This window comes from Podarcis muralis, chromosome 3 (assembly GCF_964188315.1).
Source record: "Podarcis muralis chromosome 3, rPodMur119.hap1.1, whole genome shotgun sequence".
NCBI lineage: Eukaryota > Metazoa > Chordata > Lepidosauria > Squamata > Lacertidae > Podarcis > Podarcis muralis.
Genome location: NC_135657.1, coordinates 71,489,069 through 71,511,517, shown reverse-complemented (window position 1 = coordinate 71,511,517; position 22,449 = coordinate 71,489,069). Strand labels below are relative to the sequence as shown.

Below are 22,449 nucleotides of genomic sequence, written 5' to 3'. Positions count from 1 at the left end.
CTCCTTTTCCGAATATTCCTCTTGCTCTCTGCCCGCTCAGCTGCAAAAAGTGGTGTCTTGCACCTAAATCTTCCAAGTCCCTTCGACTTCATTGCGCCCCATCTTAAGAGGTTTACAGCTTTAAGGCTGCCCTCCCTGCAAACATATGCCTGCCCACTCACAAGGGAGCCCCACTGAGTTCAATGGGACTTACTGCCAGGTAAGTGGGGATTGGATTGCAGACTAACTTGGAAGCAAGCCCTCTGCCGCACACCTCTGCTCTGCACCTGGGAAGTAAGCCACCTTGAACAGAGCAGGTCTTTCCTCTGGGTTGCAAATGTATGGGACCCGGCACGAATCCGATCCGAAGTCCTCCTCACTTTTTACAATGCCGTTATTATTTTATTCTAACAAATACATTTGCTCCAGAGCATGGAGTGAAGGGGGGACAGCTGCCCCCACCAAATCAAGTAAATAAATAAGAAATTCTTAACTAACTGACCAATTGCGTCGTAGATAATTCGGTTCTGCTCCCCCCCCCCCAAACCTGCCCCCTCTAAAATAAGTCCAGACTACGCCCATGCAACCCTCTTAGGCGCAACGCAATCCTTGGAATGCCTTCGCTGATTGCAGAGTGTCTTAGCCCGCAGTACGTAGGATTGCAGTCTCCGTGGGGCCTCCCGTTGTGGCGGGGCTGGAAAGGGCTGCAGCTTCAGAGATGGAAACTGCCGCTGGGACATTCCCAAACTTTCCCTCGAGAACTACCCGTTGACCTTTGAAATGCTGCTCTCACTTTTGAACAGCCCGATCCTAAGCGCCTTGAATTTTGCTGGCAAGTTCCAGAGGCTGTAACGTAGCTTTGCCCACAGTCGCAGGCTGACAGCTAAACTTTATCCCAAAGGCATTTGCAAGGAGGGCTTGGGGTCCTCGGATGAAACGATGGTGGGCTGAGATGATCGACCAGTAGATGCTGGTGCTTGCGGGTATCAGCTTTGAGCCTGTTCCTTTTAGTCAGGTGAGGACGCGCTTACTTGAGAGTAAGGACCGTTGGCATCAATAGGACTTTCTGGTTGAGAAAGTTTAAGAGTGTGGGGTGAGAAGAGAACTGGGGTGTATTATTAGGTGAGCGGTTCTTCTGCGACACAGAACATTAAGGCATAACCCACCTAATGCGAAGTTCCCGTTTCCTTAGTCCGCGTCTGTAAAGCACCGGCTGCGCACCAGAGGATGGCGCAGCGCAATCCTAAAGGTGTTTACTTAGCAGTTTCCCCCAGAGTATGACTGGGCTTTGCCCTAGTCATCGGACAAGCCTCTGCCTGCTTTCTCGTAAGCAAACCCCATTCGTTCCCTTAGGACTTAACACCTGACAGGTTTAGGCTTGAGCCTAAATGTCTTTAGGAATGTGCCCTTAATCGAAATCAAACCTGGTTGCTTTTAAGAGCTGTTCCACAGTGGCTGCCTCCGAGAAGGTGGTAGATTCTCCTCCTTTACCAGGTTTCAGTAAGAGCGGATTGGACACGCGATGCTCTTTCAGGTTCCTGCCAGTTCAGGATCATATATCATTACTTCCAACCAGAGCTAAAAGAAGGCTGCATTCCCAAGCAAGTTTACTTGGAAGAAAATCCCCTGGGCTTCAATCTTGCTTCTGAGTAAACATGGATAGACTGAACTATAAATTTGCTTAGTGTAGCAGCGGCGTGTAGGATTAAGGGCTGGGAAGGCACCAGTTCAGATCCCCACTTAGCCTTGAAGCTTCATGAGCGACCTTCTGCTAATCGCTATCTTTCAGACTCACCCACCTCGCAGGGTTGTTGTTAGAAAAACGGAGTGGGGAAAGAAACTATGCACACTGAGCTCCTGGAAGTTAAGGCAGCAGATAAATGTAAGGCATAAATCAAATCCATGCTTGTTTGAACAAGGAGTAGTAAGCCAGTGGAACTATTTCCTAGTCACTTGGGAATCCTGTACACATTTGCCCGGAAGTCCTGCTGAAATCACTATTGCTTCATTCCCAGCGAACGTGCAGAGGCTGGGGGTGCAGGAGAGCTTAGGGTAGCAACACTAAGGAAGTACAAGCTTCTGTTTCCAGAGGGGAAGTGAGGACTTTATGGTCTTGGAGAGGGTGGTTGTCTTTAGATAGGCAAAGGCTTCTTACTTCACTTCCTCCACAATGTGATATATGCCAACCCTGCTGCGTTTGAGGGTCCTCCTCCTGCTGAATGAGACTCTGGACTTCTGCCCCAAAGTCCTGCCTGAGTGTACCACCGTCTAATTCCCGCCCCCTCCAGCCAGAACTTCTGCTGCTACTCCTGTAACATGGCAGGAGAGGACTTGCAGATGCTGGCCTCCTGATCAAAGCAAATGCAGCCAGAAAGAAGTCCCTGAAAAGCTGGGAGTGGTGCAACAAGTTGATTTTATACTCTGGGCTTAATGTTGTTTTTTAAAAAGGAACAAGTGTATTACTTTAGTTGTGAAGCCCACAATTAACACTGATCTTCTCACCACTACCATCACCTCCTGGTATGTAGGATGGCTTTATTTATTTTATTTTTATTTTATTTATTTACTAGTCACAATATAAAACAAACAAATACATTAAAGTCAGGTTAAAATGAAACAAAAAATAATTCTAAAAGACAATTCTATTTTAAAATAGGTGGATTGAAACATCCCACTCAATCATGGAAGCCATGATAATGAAAAGCCAAAGACCTAAATGTCCCGTCCCCCTGGGTGCCTAAAAGCTGTGCAGTGATGGAGCCAGGCAAGCTTCCCTGGGAAGAGATATCCATACACAGGGAGCCATCACTGAAAAGTCCTGCTCTTGTGTTGCCACCCTCCCAACCTACAAAGAAGAGCCTCAAATGATGATCACAGGGTCTGGGTCAGTTCATGTGAGGAGAGGTGGTCCTTGAGATTTGGGGCTCCTGAGCTTTATACATAAGAGCCAGTGCTTTGAATTGGGATCAGAAACTAACTGGTAGCCAGTGCAGTCAAGCCAGGATTGGTGCAAGGAAATAAACAACTATCTGACTTTTAGAAGACATCTGAAGGCAGCCCTGTTTAGGGAAGTTTTTAATGACTGATGTTTTAATGTATTTTTAATATTTTGTTGGAAGCCACCCAGAGTGGCTAGGGAAACCCAGCCAGATAGGTGGGGGTATAAATAATATATTTGTTGTTGTTCTTCTTAATTATGCGCTCAGGCTATCTTGCCACAGTGAGCAACCTGGCTGCTGAATTCTGCACCAGCTGCAGTTTCTAAACTGTCTTCAGAGGCAGCTCCATGTACATGCGTTGCAGTAATCTAACCGAGAAGTTACCAGAGCGTAGTCAACAGAAATCAGAAGTTTGCTGGGCCACCAGCCAAAGCTGATGGAAGGCGTTCTGTGACCCTGAAGCCACTTGAGCCGCAAGTGACAATGATGGAACCCAAAGTAACCCCAAGCTACTGCCTGCTCCTTCAGAGGGAGTGTAACCTCATCCCATCCAACTATTCACTACCAGTGCCTCAGTCTTATCTGGATCCAGTTTATTGGCTCTCATCCAGTCCATTACGATTTAAAAAATGGAAAATAAAAAAAAACAGCATGTGCATTTAAACTCACTTTAAATCACAGCACCACCATGACCATTGGAATAAAATGTGTCTGCTGCCCTGGTGCTAAGCTCATTCACTTGGGAACAAGCACCGTTTTCTTGCAGAAAAGGGCAGCACTGTACATTTTTAAATGAAATTGGAATCAGTAACCATGCCCATGCATCCAGCAACTCCCTGACTGTAAATTTTAAAAAGAAGAAATACTGATGCCGGTCCTCTTTGATGTGCAAAGAGGTCCTCCATTCATCTGTCAATCCCTGAGTAGAGAGAGCCAGTGTGGTGAAGTGGTTACAGCAGGCTTCCTCAGCCTTGGCCCTCCAGATGTTTTGAGACTGCAATTCCCCTCATCCCTGACCACTGGTCCTACTAGCTAGGGATCATGGGAGTTGTAGGCCAAAAACATCTGGAGGGGCGAGGTTGAGGAAGCCTGGTTAGAGTGTCAGCCAAGGTCCAGGGAGACAGCTCAGGATCATGGGTTGGAGCCTCACATTGGGCAAAGATTCCTGCATTGCAGGCAGTTGCATTAGATGGCTCTCGTGGTCCCTTCCAACTCAACAATTCTATGAAGTCTTCACCCAGCTATAAAGCTAATCTGGGTGACTTCGGGCCAGTCACTGTCCCTGAGTCTAGCCCTACCTCGCAGGGCGGTTGTGAGGATGAAACGCGGAGGGGGAGAACCACGTAAGCCGCCTTGAGCTCTTTGGATGTTAGGTGGGGTATAAATGCCCTCCTTCTTTCTCATCATCCTTGTCATCATCAGAGGACTTGCCTGGACTTCGGCCTGAGGTCGAGCTGCGTCACTGGTTACTACTGGAGATGCCCCCGTTATCCTGGCTGTGATGCCCATCACGGACTTAACCATGCCAGAGGGCTGACCTTCTTTTCTCTCTCTTTCTCTCGCCTTCGCCCTCAGGCCGGATTTTAGACATCCCGTGCAAAGTGTGTGGGGACCGCAGCTCCGGCAAGCACTACGGCGTCTATGCCTGCGACGGCTGCTCCGGGTTTTTCAAGCGAAGCATCCGAAGGAACCGCACTTACGTCTGCAAATCTGGGAACCAGGTATTCACCCCCAGCCTCCTCCCGCCCACTTGCCCTCCGTTCGGGGCCAAAGCCGTTCCTCGCTTTTCTGGGCGGGCGCCACCAGGGGAGGAGCTCGTGATCTCCACCCCCCGTCCAGTGGGGCGGGAGGTCGAGGGGGCGGAGTGAAGCCGGCTACTGAGGCCGAGGAGTCTCGGGTGGCTGGAAGAGTTACAGCGAAGGCACCATCACGTGGAGGAGACTTAAGCAGAAGGGGGTCGGGAGGTCGGCTGCGGAAAGAAGGAGCTTCTCTGTAAACCGCCTGGAGTTCCTGTCGGGAAAAGGCGGCGTCCAAATATTAGACCACTTCAGAATCCAGGCACAGGTCGGAACGCTCCCCAATAGAAAAAGAAAAGAACTCCCTGCAAATAGAAATCTAGTATAGCAGGTTGGAATGGAACATTTCTCCTCGTTTTCTACTTGCAGGAAATTTTGCTTTTTTTCCCAGAGGGGTTTTTAAAAGCAGGGCATCCAGCCTGCAGGATATTCGACCAACTTTAGGACCCCGTTTCCACCATCTAGTTCTGCTGCAACTGCAGACCAGGCCAGAGAGAGAGACTTTGCTCTCCCGGAACGCTGCGTTGGGTGTTTTCCATCGCTGCTGCCGAGTCCCTTGTTCCTAAGTGTGCTTGGAAGATTCCTGGTAAACCATGGGATTTCCAACCACCAAGTTTAGGGTGGGGCTGCCAAACTCAGTTGGAACCAAATTTAATTAAAACTCCCTTTGCAAGAAACCAAAGAGGATTTTTTTAGCATTTAAATGGCATAGTTGCAACTTTGGTGGGGTGTTTTTTGGTGTAGGGAGGTGTTTTTAAAAAGAAAATCTCAAAAACATCCATATTTTGATCTCTCTCTCTCTCCACCCCCGCCTTTCCCCCCTCCACAAAAGTTAAACAGCCCTCGAACAAAGGAGAAGGATTCTTACAAAATGAATGGAAGGATTAGAAGGGAGCTCGGGGGCTCGAGAACAATCCAAAACTCATTGTAAAACAAGCTACTTTAAATACTGAGCATTTCTTCATTGCCTCCACTCACAGGCCAGTGATCATTTCAGCTTCTAACAGCCATACTCACATGCCCATTATTCCCTGAGAAAACGGAGCAGAACCAGTGATTGATTCCAAAGTAACCGATTACTGCTGTTGGACAGCAGCATGTGTACCAGGAAAGGAGCCCTGCTGGAAACCAAAGGGGACTTGCTTCTGAGTAGACATGCATGGGGTCCGGGTGCAGATCTTTTGCAAAACAACTCTTTTCCTCTGCATGCTTTGGCCACGGGGTGCGGGGAGAAGCCCTCAGAACAGAGTCAGATTTGCTTCCGAGTAGAAAGCTTCTTAAGATTGGGTTGCAAGCCACCACCCTTTCGGTGCAAAGCTAAAGCAATGCTGGCAATTCACTCTCGCTCACACCCTGGCAGGCGGCTCTCCCCTGCCTTTAACCGAGGTGTGGCAAATGGAGGTTTAAATAGGTGCAGCTCGCTTCGAATTGCATGTATAGATGAACTCTGGCCAAAATCCACCGGACCTTGCTTGGCCAGAGGATTGGAGGGAGTGTAGCTCAGCGGCTGAGCGTCTGCCTCGCCCATAGAAAATCCCAGGCGCAATCCCTGGTGTTTTCAAGTAGGAAAGGTCCTGCCTAAAACTGGAGAGCAGCTGTCGGGCACTCTGGACGAACCTGTGGTCTGGCGCAGTCTAATGCAACTGCCTCTGTTCCTATGGCTGTTCTCTTGGGTTGCAATAGGAGTAAGCCTTGTTTTGAGCCAAGTAATGCAGGGATTCCAGTATAGCAGGGGTGGGGAAGCTCAGCTGGGGCGCTCCAGGTGTTGTTCAGCCTCAGCCAGTATAGCCATTACTCGGGGATGGTGGGCATTATGGTCCAGGAACATCTGGGTGGCCACAGGTTCTCCATCCCTGAAACAGAGTGCAGTAGGGGGAGTAATGCTTCGGAGGGCATTTAATAAAGGAAATCAGTTTCTTTTGGTGATCGTTAACGAGAACATCATCGTCTCCAACTGCCTTGCTCAAATAAGCTGAAGGATGCACGAAAGTGGGTTTAGCTTTGATTGCTTGGATTAATGTTCCCAGGCTAATACATCTGATATTACATTGAAATAATACAGCGGGCAGCTTTGGCTTTCTGGTCCTTTGCTCGATTTTGAAAGGGAATGGGGGACTGAGAAATCAGAGGGCATTTAGCGAAAGTGAAGCGCCATTGATTTCAGTGGGGGAGTAAAGCGCATGTCTACTGAGGAGTAAGTCCCACTGAGTACCCTTGGTCTTTCTCCTAACTAAGTAGGTATAATGATTGCAGCTTCCATCTCTCCTACTGAAAGGAGACTTAGAGGCACTTAGCTTTGGTTGGATCCTGCCCCAAGTTCATACCAGCTCCCTCCGAGCCTGAACCCTCAGATTTCAAACACCCACCCACAGCTCAGCAGGTGATGTATTCTGCACACCAAATCCTAATCATAGTGTCCACGCAATCCTATAGGTCTGCACCCTCAGTCTGTAAAGTCTATCTAGTAGTCAGGTTCAGCTGAGGTCAGGACGCCTAGGGCTCAACTAAAACCAAATCTCTAGGGAAACTTCTCCAAAGAAAGATGTCCGGGATTTTTATTTTGTTTTTCTGGCAGCCACGTTGTTTGACACAGAAGTCCTGCTCTTTACCTTAGGCGGTTAGGTGGAAATCAGTGGGACCATTTATTCATGACTCTGCGGGAAAAGCAAGGGGCAAGAAACCGAGGAATACGCGAGAGGAAGAAGATACTTTCTAGGGCGGCAGGTGGGAAGCTGGAGGATCGTGATCAGTCAAAGGCGCCAAGTGCCAGGGAGCTGTCCCGGGTGCTGAAGTCCATATAGAGATTTTAGTAGAACGCCCCTTTAATGCTTACTCTTGCCCAGGGAATTTTCATAGAGCCCTGGGAGGGCATCATTCTTCTTTTTCTGGCAATCATCCAGCACAGGTTCAAAAAGAAGTGAGAGTGGCAGAAGGGAGAAAGGGTCTACACATCTTAGTAGGATCCCCAGACACCTTCCTGTTTCAGAATTTCCTTATTGAGACTCACGTTTTGTCCCCCTTTTCAGAAATATGTCTCTGTTTTTTAGGGAGGCTGCCCAGTGGACAAGACGCATAGGAATCAATGCAGGGCATGTCGGCTGAAGAAATGCTTGGAAGTCAACATGAACAAAGACGGTACTTGTACTTCCTTCCTCCACCACCACCACCCCTCAAAAAAAACAAAACAAAAAAAAAAGAGATAAATGGATAGCAAACATATCACGGGCTTGTGAAAACTATTGTCCAGAGAATGGATCTGTCCTTAGCGTTCCTATCAATATTGAGTCTCCCAAAATTCTCTTCCTGTGAACCCTTATAAGTAACTATCTTTTCACTTTACAACGCTAAACTTCTTAATCTGCCTATATTTTTGGCTTGCAAGTAACTGTCCACAATCAGACCCTTTTGAAATACAACTACTGATGAGGAAAATGATTGCTATCCTAAATGACACTTTTAAAGGCTGCAATCCTATGCAATCTTGCCTGGGAGTGAGAATCACTGAACTCAATGAGACTTATTTCCAAGCAGACATGCATGGAAAGACTGCATACAAATAAAAAACGAAGAGCTCCCAGGTATGTCAGTAGGACTGTATCTCAGGAAATGGACCCAAGAACCTCAAACAAAAGCTGTTAAATATCTACACTGACAGGGTCCCAGAATTCTGAGCAGTCATCCTTCCAGCAGGGCACAATTCCAACTTATCCTGCCTGATAAAGCAAATCCAGCTGCCCCATCAAGCAAGCGATTGCTACTCACAGGGTATGTGTGTGCAAGTGCAGGTTTGCATTGGATGCTTCTACCTGCAGTCCAAAGATCTGCCCTTCCCATGCGCATGTTGGTTATAGATGCCGCTGCACACAGGAGAGCCAACATCTTAATCAGTGATGGGGAGCCTTTGGATCTCTAGATATTATTGGACTAGAAATCCTATCAGCCCTGACAGCTGGCCATTCTACTGGGAGCTGAAGCCCAAATATATTTGGAAGGTCCTGGGTTTCCCATCCCTGATGAAAATGAGTGGGTGTAGATTGGCAGGGACAATATGCACCTGTGCATCTAGAGGAGCATCATCTAACTGATATTACATTATTGCTGCATTAGTGTTGATCAGGTTTGGGTTACCTTTGGCCTTCTAGATGTTGCTGAATTACAGCTCCCATCATCCCTGGCCTTTGGCCATGCTTCCTGGGGCTCATGCAAGTTGCAGTTCAGCAAGCTGTGGACGGCCAAATGTTCCCCACCGCTGGTAGATGAAAGTACGTATCTTCATTTCCCTGAAGGTGTCCTGGTAATCATACACTTCTTTTCTCCGTGCTCTAAAATGGGGCTAGGATGCTTTACTTTTCCCTGTGTCGGGCAATTAATTTGAATTAGAGCTACAAAAATAAGAGATTCTCTGCTGCTCATATCAAAGTGACAATAATCAATATATATTTGAATACTGACTACCCAAAAAGGAAAGCTGTCCATTTTCTTTGGTGATATTCCTGTTGTGGTTGTGGTTGTCTATATTGGAATTATGTTCATTTCCCTTTGAATACCAGTGAGGCTGCTTAATTTGTCAGCTATTCAGTTTTGTAAGCAGCAAGTGTTTGTCTCTTTATGGTTTTTATGTTTCATGTGGTCACTGAATATTTGAATTCTCCCTTAGTCATAATTTAAAATAGTTCCATATCATTGGGGATTTGACACTGAATATTTGATCAGTTAGTTCACATTACTAGATGAAATTCAGCTCCTACCCTAAAACAAACTCTTTATTCCTGCTGCCCCCTCATTCCACATCTTTAATTCTTTAAAGATCCCTTGTCTAACACATTATTTCTTTCCCTCAACATAGAATTGCTGTATGAGTTTCCTTCCTGGCCAAATTAATGTTTCACTTTCCTCACAGAAGTTATATCTTGTATTCAATTGCTCTTCACTCTCAAGAATTAGAACATGTATGAGCATGCCATGACATCACAGCAAGTCAACAAATAGTGAAGTGGTGCTTGAATATAGCAAACAACCACCACAGTTTAGCGTCTTTATATATGATTAGAGATGTATCGCACAGCAAGTTAATCCCATTAGAAGTTTTCAGTGGGCTTCAAAAAGATTTTTTTTTTCAAATTCCAAGTAGCATGCTAATGCAGGTTTTTATTCTCAGCTGTTCAACATGAAAGGGGACCAAGAACTTCCACAATAAGGAAACAAGTGGCTCTGTATTTCAGAGGACACAAGGAGGATAATGGAGCCACGCCACATTTCCCCTCTGCAGCTCTACCTGCCCCAGCTTTCTTCACTGCTGTTACTCAGCTGGAACCTCACAATCTAGAACTGGCTGCAGTTTCTACAACATCTGAAAGGCAGACCTTGGTGGGTCTGGCTCAACCAACTCCAAAGGTCAGCTCCTCCTTCTTCTTCTTGATTCAGGGGAAATACATCATTATCCTGAGAGACTTTAGAAAAAGAAACCAGACCTTGTGATATTGGTATGGAATGAGGCCTCCTCAATCTGATTCCTCTTCATTTGGCTTGTGCAGCAATTACTTCCTGGTAAATTAATGATGCTATATTTCTGAAAGCATGACTTTTGCACAATGCATTTGAGTAAAAATGAAGGAAGTCTCAGTGGTGTTTACTTCCTCGGAAGCCTCTTCAGGATTGCAGCCTAAATCAATAGTAAATTATTTACCGTATGTCTTAAAATATTATGCATATTGCAGAGTTAGATGATTGACATGTCTGGTGTACAATGCGGGAGTAAATTGGTCAAGCCATATGAACCATACTGCATATTGGTTCCTTTTCAATGCTAGCAGTTAGCCTGGTAGGTGTTCCAAACTGCCAGATAGTTCCAAAGTCATCAGAATGCCTTTAGGATGGAGCACAGATGGGTGGTCTTTATTCTTACTACTTATTCATTGACTGTATTTAATTAAAGTGTTTATACGCCATCCTCTCACAAAAGATCAGGGTGGTGTACAGCAATGTAAAAACCTTTAAAAGCAATATGAACCCATCATTAAAATTGTTAAACCATACGATTGTCATGCTCAATTTCCACCCATTAATGTATGGAGGAATAGTTTCACATGATGCCACTGCTGCAAACTTGTTGCTAGGGGCTCCAGCCCAGGCATAGAGCGTGGAATTCAAGGTACCACTATTACAAACGTTCCAACTGTGCAAGCATATCAGCTTGCAAGAGAGAATCCCACCACTATCCCCCTGTGTGCTATTCTGGGGGTTTTCCTGACCCCAAGGGAACCAATTTCCTGGGGCACCTGGAGGAGGAGAAGGGGAAAGTTCCCCCTGCTTGCCGAATTAAATCAACATCCCTCACAAACTGAGTCAGGACTGAGAACCAAGATAGATGAGATGCCAATTAGGTTGGGGGGACATAAAAGGGGGCACAATCTGTAATGGGACCAAGGGCAGGGGCTAGGGGGGCTTAAATAATAATTACCTGACATTCAGGAGACATCTTAAGGCAGCCCTGTTCAGGGAAGTTTTTAATATGTAACGCTGTACTCTTTTTAACACTGATTGGGAGCCGCCCAGAGTGGCTGGGGAAACTCAGCCAGATGGGCGGGGTATAAATAATAAATTATTATTATTATTATAAATCTTTTGCCTCTTGCTGTGTTCCCAATCTGAATCAGCCCCCAACACTATTGGCTGGGATTTAAAAAAATTATTTGCTGCCTGCCATGTGAGCATTTCAAGGTCCTACATATCACAAAACATTCCAAGATGCTGTATATCATAACATATACAATTACATTTAGAATCAAGTTCAATCAAGCTGTCAGTGGAATGCTTAACATTCATCAGATAGCAAAGGCCGTGGTGAACAAAAACGTTTTACATTGCAGTAAAAATGTTTCAGTCAGTGAGTGCCTTATTTCTGAGGGAGAGATTTATTCTCTTGCATTTATATCCCACCTCTCTCCTTGTCATGGAATGCAAGTGGTTGTCAGGTGCTCCCCAATCCAGGCACCCAGGAGACCCAGATCTGCTCAGCTTCACCAAGATGGTGGCCCCATCTGCCTTCATGGGAAGCACTCTAAGACATCCGGCAAACCTGAATTACCTTGCTTTGAGAAACGGAGTTTAACAAATATGTCAGGATGTCCCAGTTTTATTCTGATCAGTTTTAAACTGTTGCAGTATTGACAGTGGAATCCAAATATTGGAAGTACAGTGGTACCTCAGGCTAAGTACTTATTTGTTCTGGAGGTCCGTACTTAACCTGAAACTGTTCTTAACCTGAAGCACCACTTTAGCTAATGGGGCCTCCCACCGCTGCCACGCCGCTGGAGCACGATTTCTGTTCTCATCCTGAAGCAAAGTTCTTAATCCAAGGTACTATTTCTGGGTTAGCAGAGTCTGTAACCTGAAGTGTATGTAACCTGAAACGTATGTAACCCGAGGTACCACTGTACTCACATAATACTTATTGCTGAAGTATAAGCTTAGTGATGGTTACAGACATTTCCTTCAAACACCATAATGTTTTCCCCCTGTAATCCATAACTGCCCATTTTTGCCCAAATTCATCTCTGAGGTCTGGACTACATATGCAGCAGAATAAGAGAAGGGGTGCATTTTTGAATGCTTCACCACATAAGAAAAATAAATCCCCTTGCAAGAGGAAAATGAGCACATCAGGGACAGAAAATCCAGCATGGTCCTTCCTCTGACTGTGCTAGTTTTTTACTTACAGGGAGAATGTTATGTCAGGAAGCATTTTAAAACACCCTTCACCTATAGTCTGGAATGGTAAAGTATATTCTACTAAAACTTCATTCTGTTGCACGTGTAGATTTAGTCTGAGCATCAACCTTCCTAAATACAGGGTCCACTTACTATGCATGAAGTGTGAAAGGCAGGATGTGGTGCCGTTTAAGCACATATTCAGTTCTTCAGTTCGACTTTTAATTGTGTATTGCCTTGATACTTGTCCAAACCAAACAAAATATTTACCACTCACCCTACCAAAATTGAGTATCTATGTAAATCAGCTTGGGGGGGGGAGCATATCTTAAGGTAGTTGGTTAAGCCAGTGGTTCCTAAAATCTCCCCCCTACCATTTTTCTTCTTTCTTTTGTTTTGCCGATACCCTCCTTTGTAAGACCCAGATTCAGTAATCAAGTACTTAATTAAATAAGCAGCTCTTTGCCAAACATAAGCTCATGCCTATTACCTTCTGAAATATTTTCTCATGCAACCTTTTAATTTTAGTACCCACACGAAGTCAGTGGCACTCCCATGTATCTCTACGAAGTGGCTACTGAATCTGTTTGTGAGTCTGCGGCAAGGCTTCTCTTCATGAGCATCAAATGGGCTAAAAGTGTCCCTGCTTTTTCTACTCTATCATTACAAGATCAGGTAAGATTTATATAGAATTGGGGAGGGGGGGAGGAAATGACAACATTTCTCTTAAGCTGATTGCTCAGTATTGATTTAGACCATGTGATTATCAGTGCTGTTGTTAGCCAAGTGATGGATTAAAACATATACTTCATCCAGTATATATCCAGTATAATTTAAAAGGTTCCTTTTCAGTTGCCTTCTGGTCTTGGCTTACTTAATTACATAAGATGAGCCTGCTGGATCAGGCCAGCAGCCTATCTAGTCCACCATCCTGTTCTCACAGTGGCCAACCGGATGCCTGTGAGACACCGGCAAGCAGAACTAAGCAGAATAGCACCATCCGCTGCTGCTGCGGTCTCCAGCAACCAGTATTCAGAAGCATAATGCCCCTGACAGTGGAGGCCGAGCAAAACCATTGTGGTTAGTAGCCACTTGACAGCCTTCACCTTCATGACTTGCTTGAGTCACCTGCAGCTGATTGCAGAGCAAAACCCCTTCTGCAAAAACTCTTTCTTTGTAGCACACCATGTACTGCAGTGAGTTGCTTGGTTGGAGTTTGTGGTTAATATTCCTGGCTTTTAGTAGGGAATTAGACTGGATTTATTTGTAAAGGGTTAGGCGGGTACAACATTCAGAACAATGGGGGGGGGCGGGTGGAATAGTCAAAGTCATAGCATAACTGAAAACAAAGGCAATCATTAGCACAAAAGGTTACCAAACACAGTTATAAGTCCCTGCCAATGTCACTTGCCTATTCTCTACAGTTTTATGGGGGGGGGGGGCAAGTCTTGGCAAGCCTCCATGGAAGGTGAAAGAGATCCACAATGGTGGGGACCATCAAAGGGAAAGCCTCGCTTAGGGTTGCCAGAGGTCTGGAACTTCCCAGACATATACAGAATCAGCAGCAGTGTCCGGGCAAAAATCGGTAAAATGTCCAGGAAAATCTGGATGTACAGCAGCCCATGTTGGCAGGTCAAAAATGGCATTTTATTTTATGTTTTGCAGTTTTGCCAAACTGTAAAAAAGGTCAACAACTTTTCTGTCCAGATATTCACTGAAATATGGCAACCCTAGTCTTGCTTCATTTCTTAGTTCAGGGGTGTTCAGGCAGACGTGTTGCTTTTTAAAATCTTCAACAAGGCCATAAGATTAGGTAATGCTTGCAGTTTATTGATGTTAGCACATTCCATTGCCACCCCAAAACCAACTTGGTTGGCAGAAACTCCCACATGATTCCTTGCAGGAAGGTGTGGGGCCTCCAGAGAGCCAGCATGGTGTAGTGGTTAAGAGCGGTAGACTCGTGATCTGGGGAACCGGGTTCGTGTCTCCGCTCCTCCACCTGCAGCTGCTGGGTGACCTTGGGCCAGTCACACTTCTTTGAAGTCTCTCAGCCCCACTCACCTCACAGAGTGTTTGTTGTGGGGGAGGAAGAGAAAGGAGAATGTTAGCCGCTTTGAGACTCCCTAGGGTAGTGATAAAGCGGGATATCAAATCCAAACTCCTCCTCTTCTTCTTCTTCAGCAGACTGCCAACTCAATGGGGATTGCATGAAGGTGTAATTTAAAAATAAAATAAAATTGAGATGATTCCTCCAGGTGGGGGTATGCAGGACTGCTGAGATTTGCATACTAAAAGTGGCTCCAGAAAGAGCATCTTGAAATGCAGAAACCATGTTAGCAACATCTATGCCTCCACATGGAGCTAACATTTAATACAACTGGCTTTTCCATGTGATCTGTTGGAGCAAGAGTTCAGTGGTGCCCTGTGCGCTCAAGGCACACTATATGTGTTGGAGCCCCTAAGCATCTGAACTGTGGTGGTGTTACACTCGTGCGCTGTTGAAATCAGTGGGACTCTAACTAGAGTCATGTGCCTCCCTTCTCCCACTGTTGTCAATAGAACTTAGGCAAAATTTTACTTGCATCAGGGCTTCAGCTACATTGATTCAGATTAGGACTAGGTTTCTCAAAGGCAGTGGTTCCCAACTGGTGGTCCAAGGACCCAAGGGGGACCATGTAACCCACCCAGGGGGGTCCATGGCACCATTCACATAACAAAAACTACCAGAGATTTCAAAAGTAGGGAGTCTATGGCTTGGCTTTAGAAAAACAGGGGGTCCACAGTGCTTAGCTAATTTATATGTTTTTGATAGCCACATTCCCCCTCCCCCACCCCCAAAAACCTGACTTGTTTTAAACTATGTCAACTTAAACTGGATGTGAGCAATAAGAGCATTAGCAAATCCTAACCATGCCTACTCCCGTTGAATTAAAATGGTGCTTACCTTAAAGGAAGCAATCATCTCTCTGCTTCTTCCTGCCTTCCTTATGGAAAAGACTACGTATTCCCCTAATTAATTTAGTTGCAACACCTCATCCTCCACATTCTTCCTTCCAGTGCAAATGCCCTGCCACCAGCATGGGTGACTTCTAATTAAGGCAAGGCTTCGTTTGCTTTACCACAGAACTTTATCCAAAGAACATACTAATTGAGGAACTGAGACCTAGAAAAGTAAAGGGGGAAGAAACTTTCTCAGAAATGAGAGTCCCATCAATATACAAGGAATGGCTTAGTGCAGATTAAAGTGATCACTGAACAGATCTCTGTAAAATAGGCCTATTATCCATGTCAGGAATCAGATTATCCTGTCATTTTAAATGAACTGGCTGCATATCTAACATTCAAAATTAAAGGCAAGTTGCATGAATTGTTACATGAAATTAATCCCTCTTTTAAAGCCCAAGGATTTCATTAACTGCACCATTATCCTCTCTGGGCTTTATAGACCAGACTGTGAGTTGCAAAGTTTCGGCTTACCCAAAATTCTGGACTGTGGATTTTTGTTTAGACATTTTTCTTCTGCTGTCCTCCCACTTACATCAAATGCAAGTCATAGTTCCAATAATCACAGTCAGTAATGAAGGAGACAGAAAACAAAGAAGCTGTTCCTTATACTTAAATTATTCTGTTGTTTATAACTTAGTCATTTGCACCTTAACTTGGGAACAGCAAAGACTTTACTTGCCTACTGCACACCTCCTATTATCGTAGATGCTGCACTCAGCTATGGGGGAAGATGTTGTGGCATCTTCAGTGCCAAAGTAAGATTCAGCTGCCTGTCCAATTGGATTCTGTATGTGGAACAGGAATGCAGTGTCTGTCTTCTCCTTTGCCCCAGACGGCAAAATATTTTGGGCCAGCAGAGTGACTGGTCCTCAAAACACTGGAGATCAACTTTGTCAATATGGGAAGGTTGTCAAATTTTGAGTCCCAAGGGGCTATCAGGAATCTCAAATTCAGATAGGAAGGTCACCTCTGGGTAATTTTGCCTCCCCAAGGCTGGGAAACATGTGAGTTTTGGCCTTCTCCTGACCAGTGGAGAATGGGGTGGGGCTTCATACACAGCTGAGCAGCTTTGTAGCAGGTTAGCCAAGATTACCACCACCTGGTGGCTGAATACCATCATTATCCATAGAAGTGGTTGTTAGTGAAACCATAGTAGGGTTGCCATATTTCAGAAAGTGAAAATGTGGACACAAAAGTAAAGTTACCAGATTATTTTCAACTTCCTACTAAATAGATGGATTTGGTCAGGGGACTGATTTCTAAATCCGGGGACTGTCCCCGGGAAACGGGGACATCTGGTAACCTTACACAAAAGTTGTTGTGTGCCGGCATGGGCTGTCATACGTCTGGATTTTCCTGGAAATTTCAGCGGTTTCCCGACCGGATACTGCTTAAGGGGGGCTTATGTCCATGAAATTCCAGAAATTCCTATTGTACAGCAGGGAGAACAGCACCAAGGGATGCAGGAGGCCCAATTAATTACAATGTCTTCTGGTCCCTTTTGTCCAATATTTGACAAGCTTTGTGTGGATCTATCCTGACAAAAGACTTGTGTAACACCAGCACTACCTGTGCAGTCCACGCAACTGCTTTAGCCCAATGGGCCAGGCCTGTCCTGGAGAGAGGAGAAAATACCTGGAACCACATGCGGCTACCTAAAGAAACCCAAGGAGAAATGATTATCTGCAAGTGCTATACAAATTATAATAAAACTTGTATGGTAGTCATATGCTTCCCTAACCAGATCAATTTATTACATTACATTGCAACTTCTTTGGGACAAATGACGATAAGAAGGTTGCAAAAACAAAGAGGATGCTTGGTTGTGGAAGTCAAATTCAGTCTGGAAAATAGGTGCCCCCCCCCCAATATTTTCAGTGGTGGGAGAAGGAAAATAGCCTGGATGGGCAATGTTCATTTTATATAAAGAGTAGTGCTTTTGTGCAACTTTCACATGTGGAGTGCAAGAAGAGCTTCATGTGTTTTTGGTTTTACAGCTGAAGCCATACCTTTCAAGCAGCACCCTAGCATTAAATAGGTGGCGTTTTATAATATCCGTGGATGCTCTTAATCAAGATGAGAAAGCGAGAACTGAAATGTTCCCGGCAGGAGTGGGGATGGGAGAAAACAGCGCAGGCATTTTAAAGCCATTTCTAAAACAACAGAAATTTACATAGTGAAATTGTTTATCAATCTATAAATTATACACCATGTTATATCGTACCTCTATTGTATGACAGCTGATGCTTTTGGAAGATGCTTGGAGGGAACTGTTTGTTCTAGGAATAGCACAATGGGCCATTCCAGTTGATGCTAACACTCTACTGGCTGTATCTGGTAAGAATTGCACAATTTAATGACTTTGTTATAGAAATTACCATAAAAATACATTACTGAAAAAAAGGACAACATGTAAAGAATAACAAATCCCTTCCGAACAATAGAGTATACCTGTCATTTATAAATCTATATTTAAATGCAAATAATGTTGTTTTGTTGCATTCACGACTGCTTGCATTGTCATTTAAATGCAAATTACTGTGTTTGTTATCATCCAACAGAAGATTTCATACTAACTTTCCTACATTATAGTTAGGTTTTGTGTTGAAGCGGATCTCAATGTAACAATGGAATAGCTATTGATACATGTGATTTTTATTTTTTATTTTTTGCAGAAATCAATCCATAAAATACATTCAGATGACCTATTAGTGTATTTATTTCACATGTTTGTGTTCCAGGAATGAATGGAGACAACACAGATTCTCAAAAGCTGAATAAGATTATCTCAGAAATACAGGCTTTACAAGAGGTTGTGGCTAGATTTAGACAGCTTCGGTTAGATGCTACAGAATTTGCCTGTCTCAAATGCATCGTCACTTTTAAAGCTGGTAAGGGGAATATAAAAATACCATAGCCTTTTGGGCATCTATCAGTAGTCTGTGCAGTGGCCAAGTATCCTACCTCCAATAACAGATTACAACGAACATCATAGATTAATGCTGTGGGCTGAAGTGCAGAGCCACTTCTCAACTGGGACACCCAGAAAATGCCAGTATAAAATGAGTACCAATCCTTGTTCCTTGAGATGGGCTCTTTTAAAATTCCATGGAATACAGGGGGCTTTTTCAGGAAAGCAATTGTGTTCTCAGTTGCTGAAGAATTTAGCATATTGGTATCTTGATGAGTCTGAGTAATTTTGTATTGCAGGGACTACTGGGGGCAGACCAATAAACCCCTCAATAGCTTGGGTCCATCATACTTAAGAGTCATGTCTCCCTTTTCATCCTATTGTGAACTTTATGATTGACCAAGAGTGGCCATCTAAATGCTGCCTTCCACACACCATATTTGGATTCCAGTATATTCTCAGCCCTTTAATGTTCACTAAGGCCCAAGCCTGAGTATCTTGTCAAAGGAAGTCCGCAGGGTTTTTATTTGCTTGGCCATTGGAGGTTGAAATGAAAACAAGTAACAGTGTTGTTCTCATCTGTTTAATGCTGGTAATTGAAAATGTGACACTGCTTTACACTTATTAACATTTGTGGGAGCTTTCAGGGTGGGACACATGTTGACAAACTGAAACTGTAGAATGCCATAAGCAGTGAAATGGAATCACCAAGATGTGCCTTCATGCTTGTAGGTGGTGCTATGGAGTTAAGTGGTGAAGTGTAACATTAGTTGGCATCGAGTTAATATTGACTGTTCTGATTAATAAGTGAAGAGTGGTCAATCTGCTTTTCAGTACCTACGCATAGCGGTTCTGAACTCAGAAGTTTTAGAAATGCTGCGGCCATTGCAGCTCTTCAAGATGAAGCTCAGCTCACCCTGAACAGCTACATTCATACTAGGTGAGGACACTAGATTTGAATACATTTTTTTCCCAAGCTCTTAATTTGCTGTACCTGCAGTAAGTTTATTCATCCCAGGCAAATAATTCAGATGAAATGGGGAAGAGAAATAAAGGGCGTAATGTTTAATACCTGCTGAGAAACAAAATGAATTTAAAACAACAACAGTACAGAAAGCTTCTCTCTCTTCACAATCAGATTACAGTCGTACCTTGGATCGCGAACGTCTTGCAAGTCAAACGTTTTGGCTCCCGAATGCCACAAACCCGGAAGTGACTGTTCCGGTCTGCGAACTATTTTTGGAAGCCATATGTCCAGTGGGGCTTCCGATTGGCTGCAAGAGCTTCCTGCAGCCAATCCAAAGCCACGCTTTGGTTTCCAAATGTTTTAGAAGTCGAACGGACTTCCGGAACGGATTCCGTTCGACTTGCAAGGTACAACTGTATTAGCATTTTTAAGACACTTTGCTTCTGTGAAGTGGCTTTTAATCTGTTGTGTAAATGAGAGCTGGCTTTAGCCTGGAATTTCAATCTTGTTGAGTTTTGGAATGCTTTCGTGGGTGAAAATTTATATTTTTAGAATTTTGACTGATTTTTTTGTGGTGGGGGGGGGGAGCATGTTACATCATCAAAGTGTAGAATCAAGCTACAGTTCTGCAAGTAACCAATCCCACTGATTTCAAATGGGAGGACCTCATGGCTGCGCAGAGATCTGAGCCAGTCCAGCATTCACTCCATCCACTATACCAGCAGTGGGCAGCAGATAAATTGAAATCTACTGGAAGATCTCTGGGATTTGTAGCAGGTTGGCAAGGGTTTCCAATTCCCGATTTTCTGATATCAACAGCAAAAAGCCCTCCTCTCATTAGGCTGCTGAAACAAAGAAGGGGGACAGAATACTGGAATGGCATTGTGGGCAGAAAAGACTGGGGAGCAGTTTTGGTACTGCAAATTTCTGGGCTGATCGTGTGTTCAGAGGTGCCCATAACTGTAATTCTAATGTGTATCTATCCCATGAGTTACTATTGTGTATATTAGTCTGATTGATTTCTAGTAAATAAAAATAAAAAATAGATTCTACAAGCCTGAAGTCTGTCCACCTTTGCACTTTACCACATTCAGATTTCTTATTCTATTTTGTTGGCATGTTGATTGTTGGCTTTCACGAAGGCAATCAACAGCATAAAAAATATGATGAGTGTTATTTATACCCATAGCATTAACTCTCATGCTTGCCTTCCAGGTACCCCACACAGCCCTGTCGCTTCGGGAAACTCTTGTTGCTTTTGCCAGCTTTACGTTCGATTAGTCCCTCCACAATAGAAGAAGTATTTTTCAAAAAAACCATTGGGAATGTGCCAATCACAAGACTGCTTTCAGATATGTACAAATCCAGTGACATCTAGACTGACCTGGGGGGGAGCAAATGAGAATGATCAGGGTCACCATTTCTGAAGAACTTCTTGATCAATGGAGAGCAAGCCTCAGCTAACAAACTCTACAAGAAGCTGGAGCCTGGAAACGTTTTAACCTAGTGACAAAATACACCCAATAGATATGGTTTTGCAGCCTTGAACAGAGCAACTTTAAGTCCTTGGGGATGTGGGTGGGGAAATACTGTGCTCCACGGAAAAACCTGCTGTAGAATGAACTTGGCTGCTGCTTCTCCCGGTGGAGCCAATTCAGTTGTCATTCCTAGTTAACAAAGGCTGTGCTAGTCTGCCATTTAGTTGGCAGATGTAACAAGGTAAAGAAGAAGGTCCTTTAGGGTTGTTGTTTCTTCATACTTTGAAAAATGGGGTAACCAAACATTGTTCTGTCGTCATGTGTCATGAGGTGGCCTTCAAAAATGGTTTTGTTTTTTTAAAAGTAGCTTGTTTAAGTGAATGCTTTTTATATGAGAGGCAACACTGAATACCAGGTTATAGAAACATTTGCTTCATCTGTAACGTAATAATAAAAGTGGCCTTCATCATGGATTTTTAAGAAGTACGCCAGCAAATACCTTTTGAATTCAATAGGCTATGCCTCCTTGTTAAAAAAAAACAACACATGAAGGGGTGGACTTCACGTCTAAGTCTGGCCAACATTTCAGTTCGGATTACCATCTCAGACAAAAGAGCTTTAAATAAAAAGTTGTTTTTCTTTTCTTTTTAAAAAATGCATGTTAAGCGAAGACTAAACAGCAAAACCAAATAAAAGAAAAAGGAGAGGATTGATACAGCGAACTAATAGCTGTCCCACTGGCATAGTGCTGAAACCAAAGGCAACGGTGGTCAAACTCTTTGTCAATGAGATGTGCAAAAAAGGTACCTGACTTATAATAAAAACAGTTTTGAACCGTCTTACAATGAAAGAAAAGGATGGTTGATCAATACAAACCTAATACTCTAGCGGCTTTTTAGAAAAGTCCGGGTTCTAATAAAAGCCTCTCTCTCTCACCACTCCTCACAAAACACACATATTATGAGCTGCTTAATTTGATGAGAATACACTTATGGAAATGTAGGGGGGAATTAAAAGATAACTGCTGTACTTTTCAAGTTTTTATTTGTTTTAGGAACTAGCACTGAGAAAGGAGAACCAGCACTTGAAGTATCATAGAATGAGTAAAACTTCTCTTGTACAAAAATGGATTAACTGATTTGTGAAGTTAAGGTTGTACTCATTGTATTTACAAAGAATAAAAAATATATTAAGTTTAAAATGGTACGGCCTTTGATTAAACATTACTCCCCACTGATGGTGCAATTTCCAAGAAACAGGTAAAAAATTATACAGTGGTACCTCAGGTTAAGTACTTAATTCGTTCTGGAGGTCCGTACTTAACCTGAAACTGTTCTTAATCTGAAGCACCACTTTAGCTAATGGGGCCTCCCGCTGCTGCTGCGCCGCCAGAGCACGATTTCTGTTCTCATCCTGAAGCAAAGTTCTTAACCTGAAGCACTATTTCTGGGTTAGCAGAGTCTGTAACCTGAAGCGTATGTAACCTGAGGTACCACTGTAATGGGGTGAGTATACTGCTATGTTTTATTTAAAAGTGAACAGGTGTGGAGTACTTTGGCTCTCTGATGTTGCTGAACCACAGATCCCATCAGTCCCCATTAGCAACTGCCAGGGATGATGGGAGTTGCAGTTCAGCAACATCTAGAGGGCCAAAGGTTACCTG

At 44.0% G+C, this 22,449-nt stretch overlaps 1 protein-coding gene across 2 annotated transcripts in view; it reads left to right on the top strand.

Annotated features, from left to right (window-relative positions):
* Positions 1 to 21,987, top strand: part of NR2E1 (nuclear receptor subfamily 2 group E member 1) — a 28,736-nt gene extending 6,749 nt beyond the window's left edge. Inside the window, exons 2-9 of one of the 2 annotated variants that reach the window (XM_028723100.2) lie at positions 4,494 to 4,639; positions 7,762 to 7,849; positions 9,873 to 10,108; positions 12,953 to 13,099; positions 17,671 to 17,767; positions 18,172 to 18,321; positions 19,176 to 19,281; positions 20,524 to 21,987. In XM_028723100.2, coding sequence (XP_028578933.1) covers positions 4,494 to 4,639; positions 7,762 to 7,849; positions 9,873 to 10,108; positions 12,953 to 13,099; positions 17,671 to 17,767; positions 18,172 to 18,321; positions 19,176 to 19,281; positions 20,524 to 20,686 — 1,133 coding nt within the window. In that variant the 3' untranslated portion in view covers positions 20,687 to 21,987. The remainder of the gene's footprint in view (positions 1 to 4,493; positions 4,640 to 7,761; positions 7,850 to 9,872; positions 10,109 to 12,952; positions 13,100 to 17,670; positions 17,768 to 18,171; positions 18,322 to 19,175; positions 19,282 to 20,523) is intronic. The other variant, XM_028723101.2, reaches the window with a different exon arrangement.
* The last annotated feature ends 462 nt before the right edge of the window (positions 21,988 to 22,449 follow it).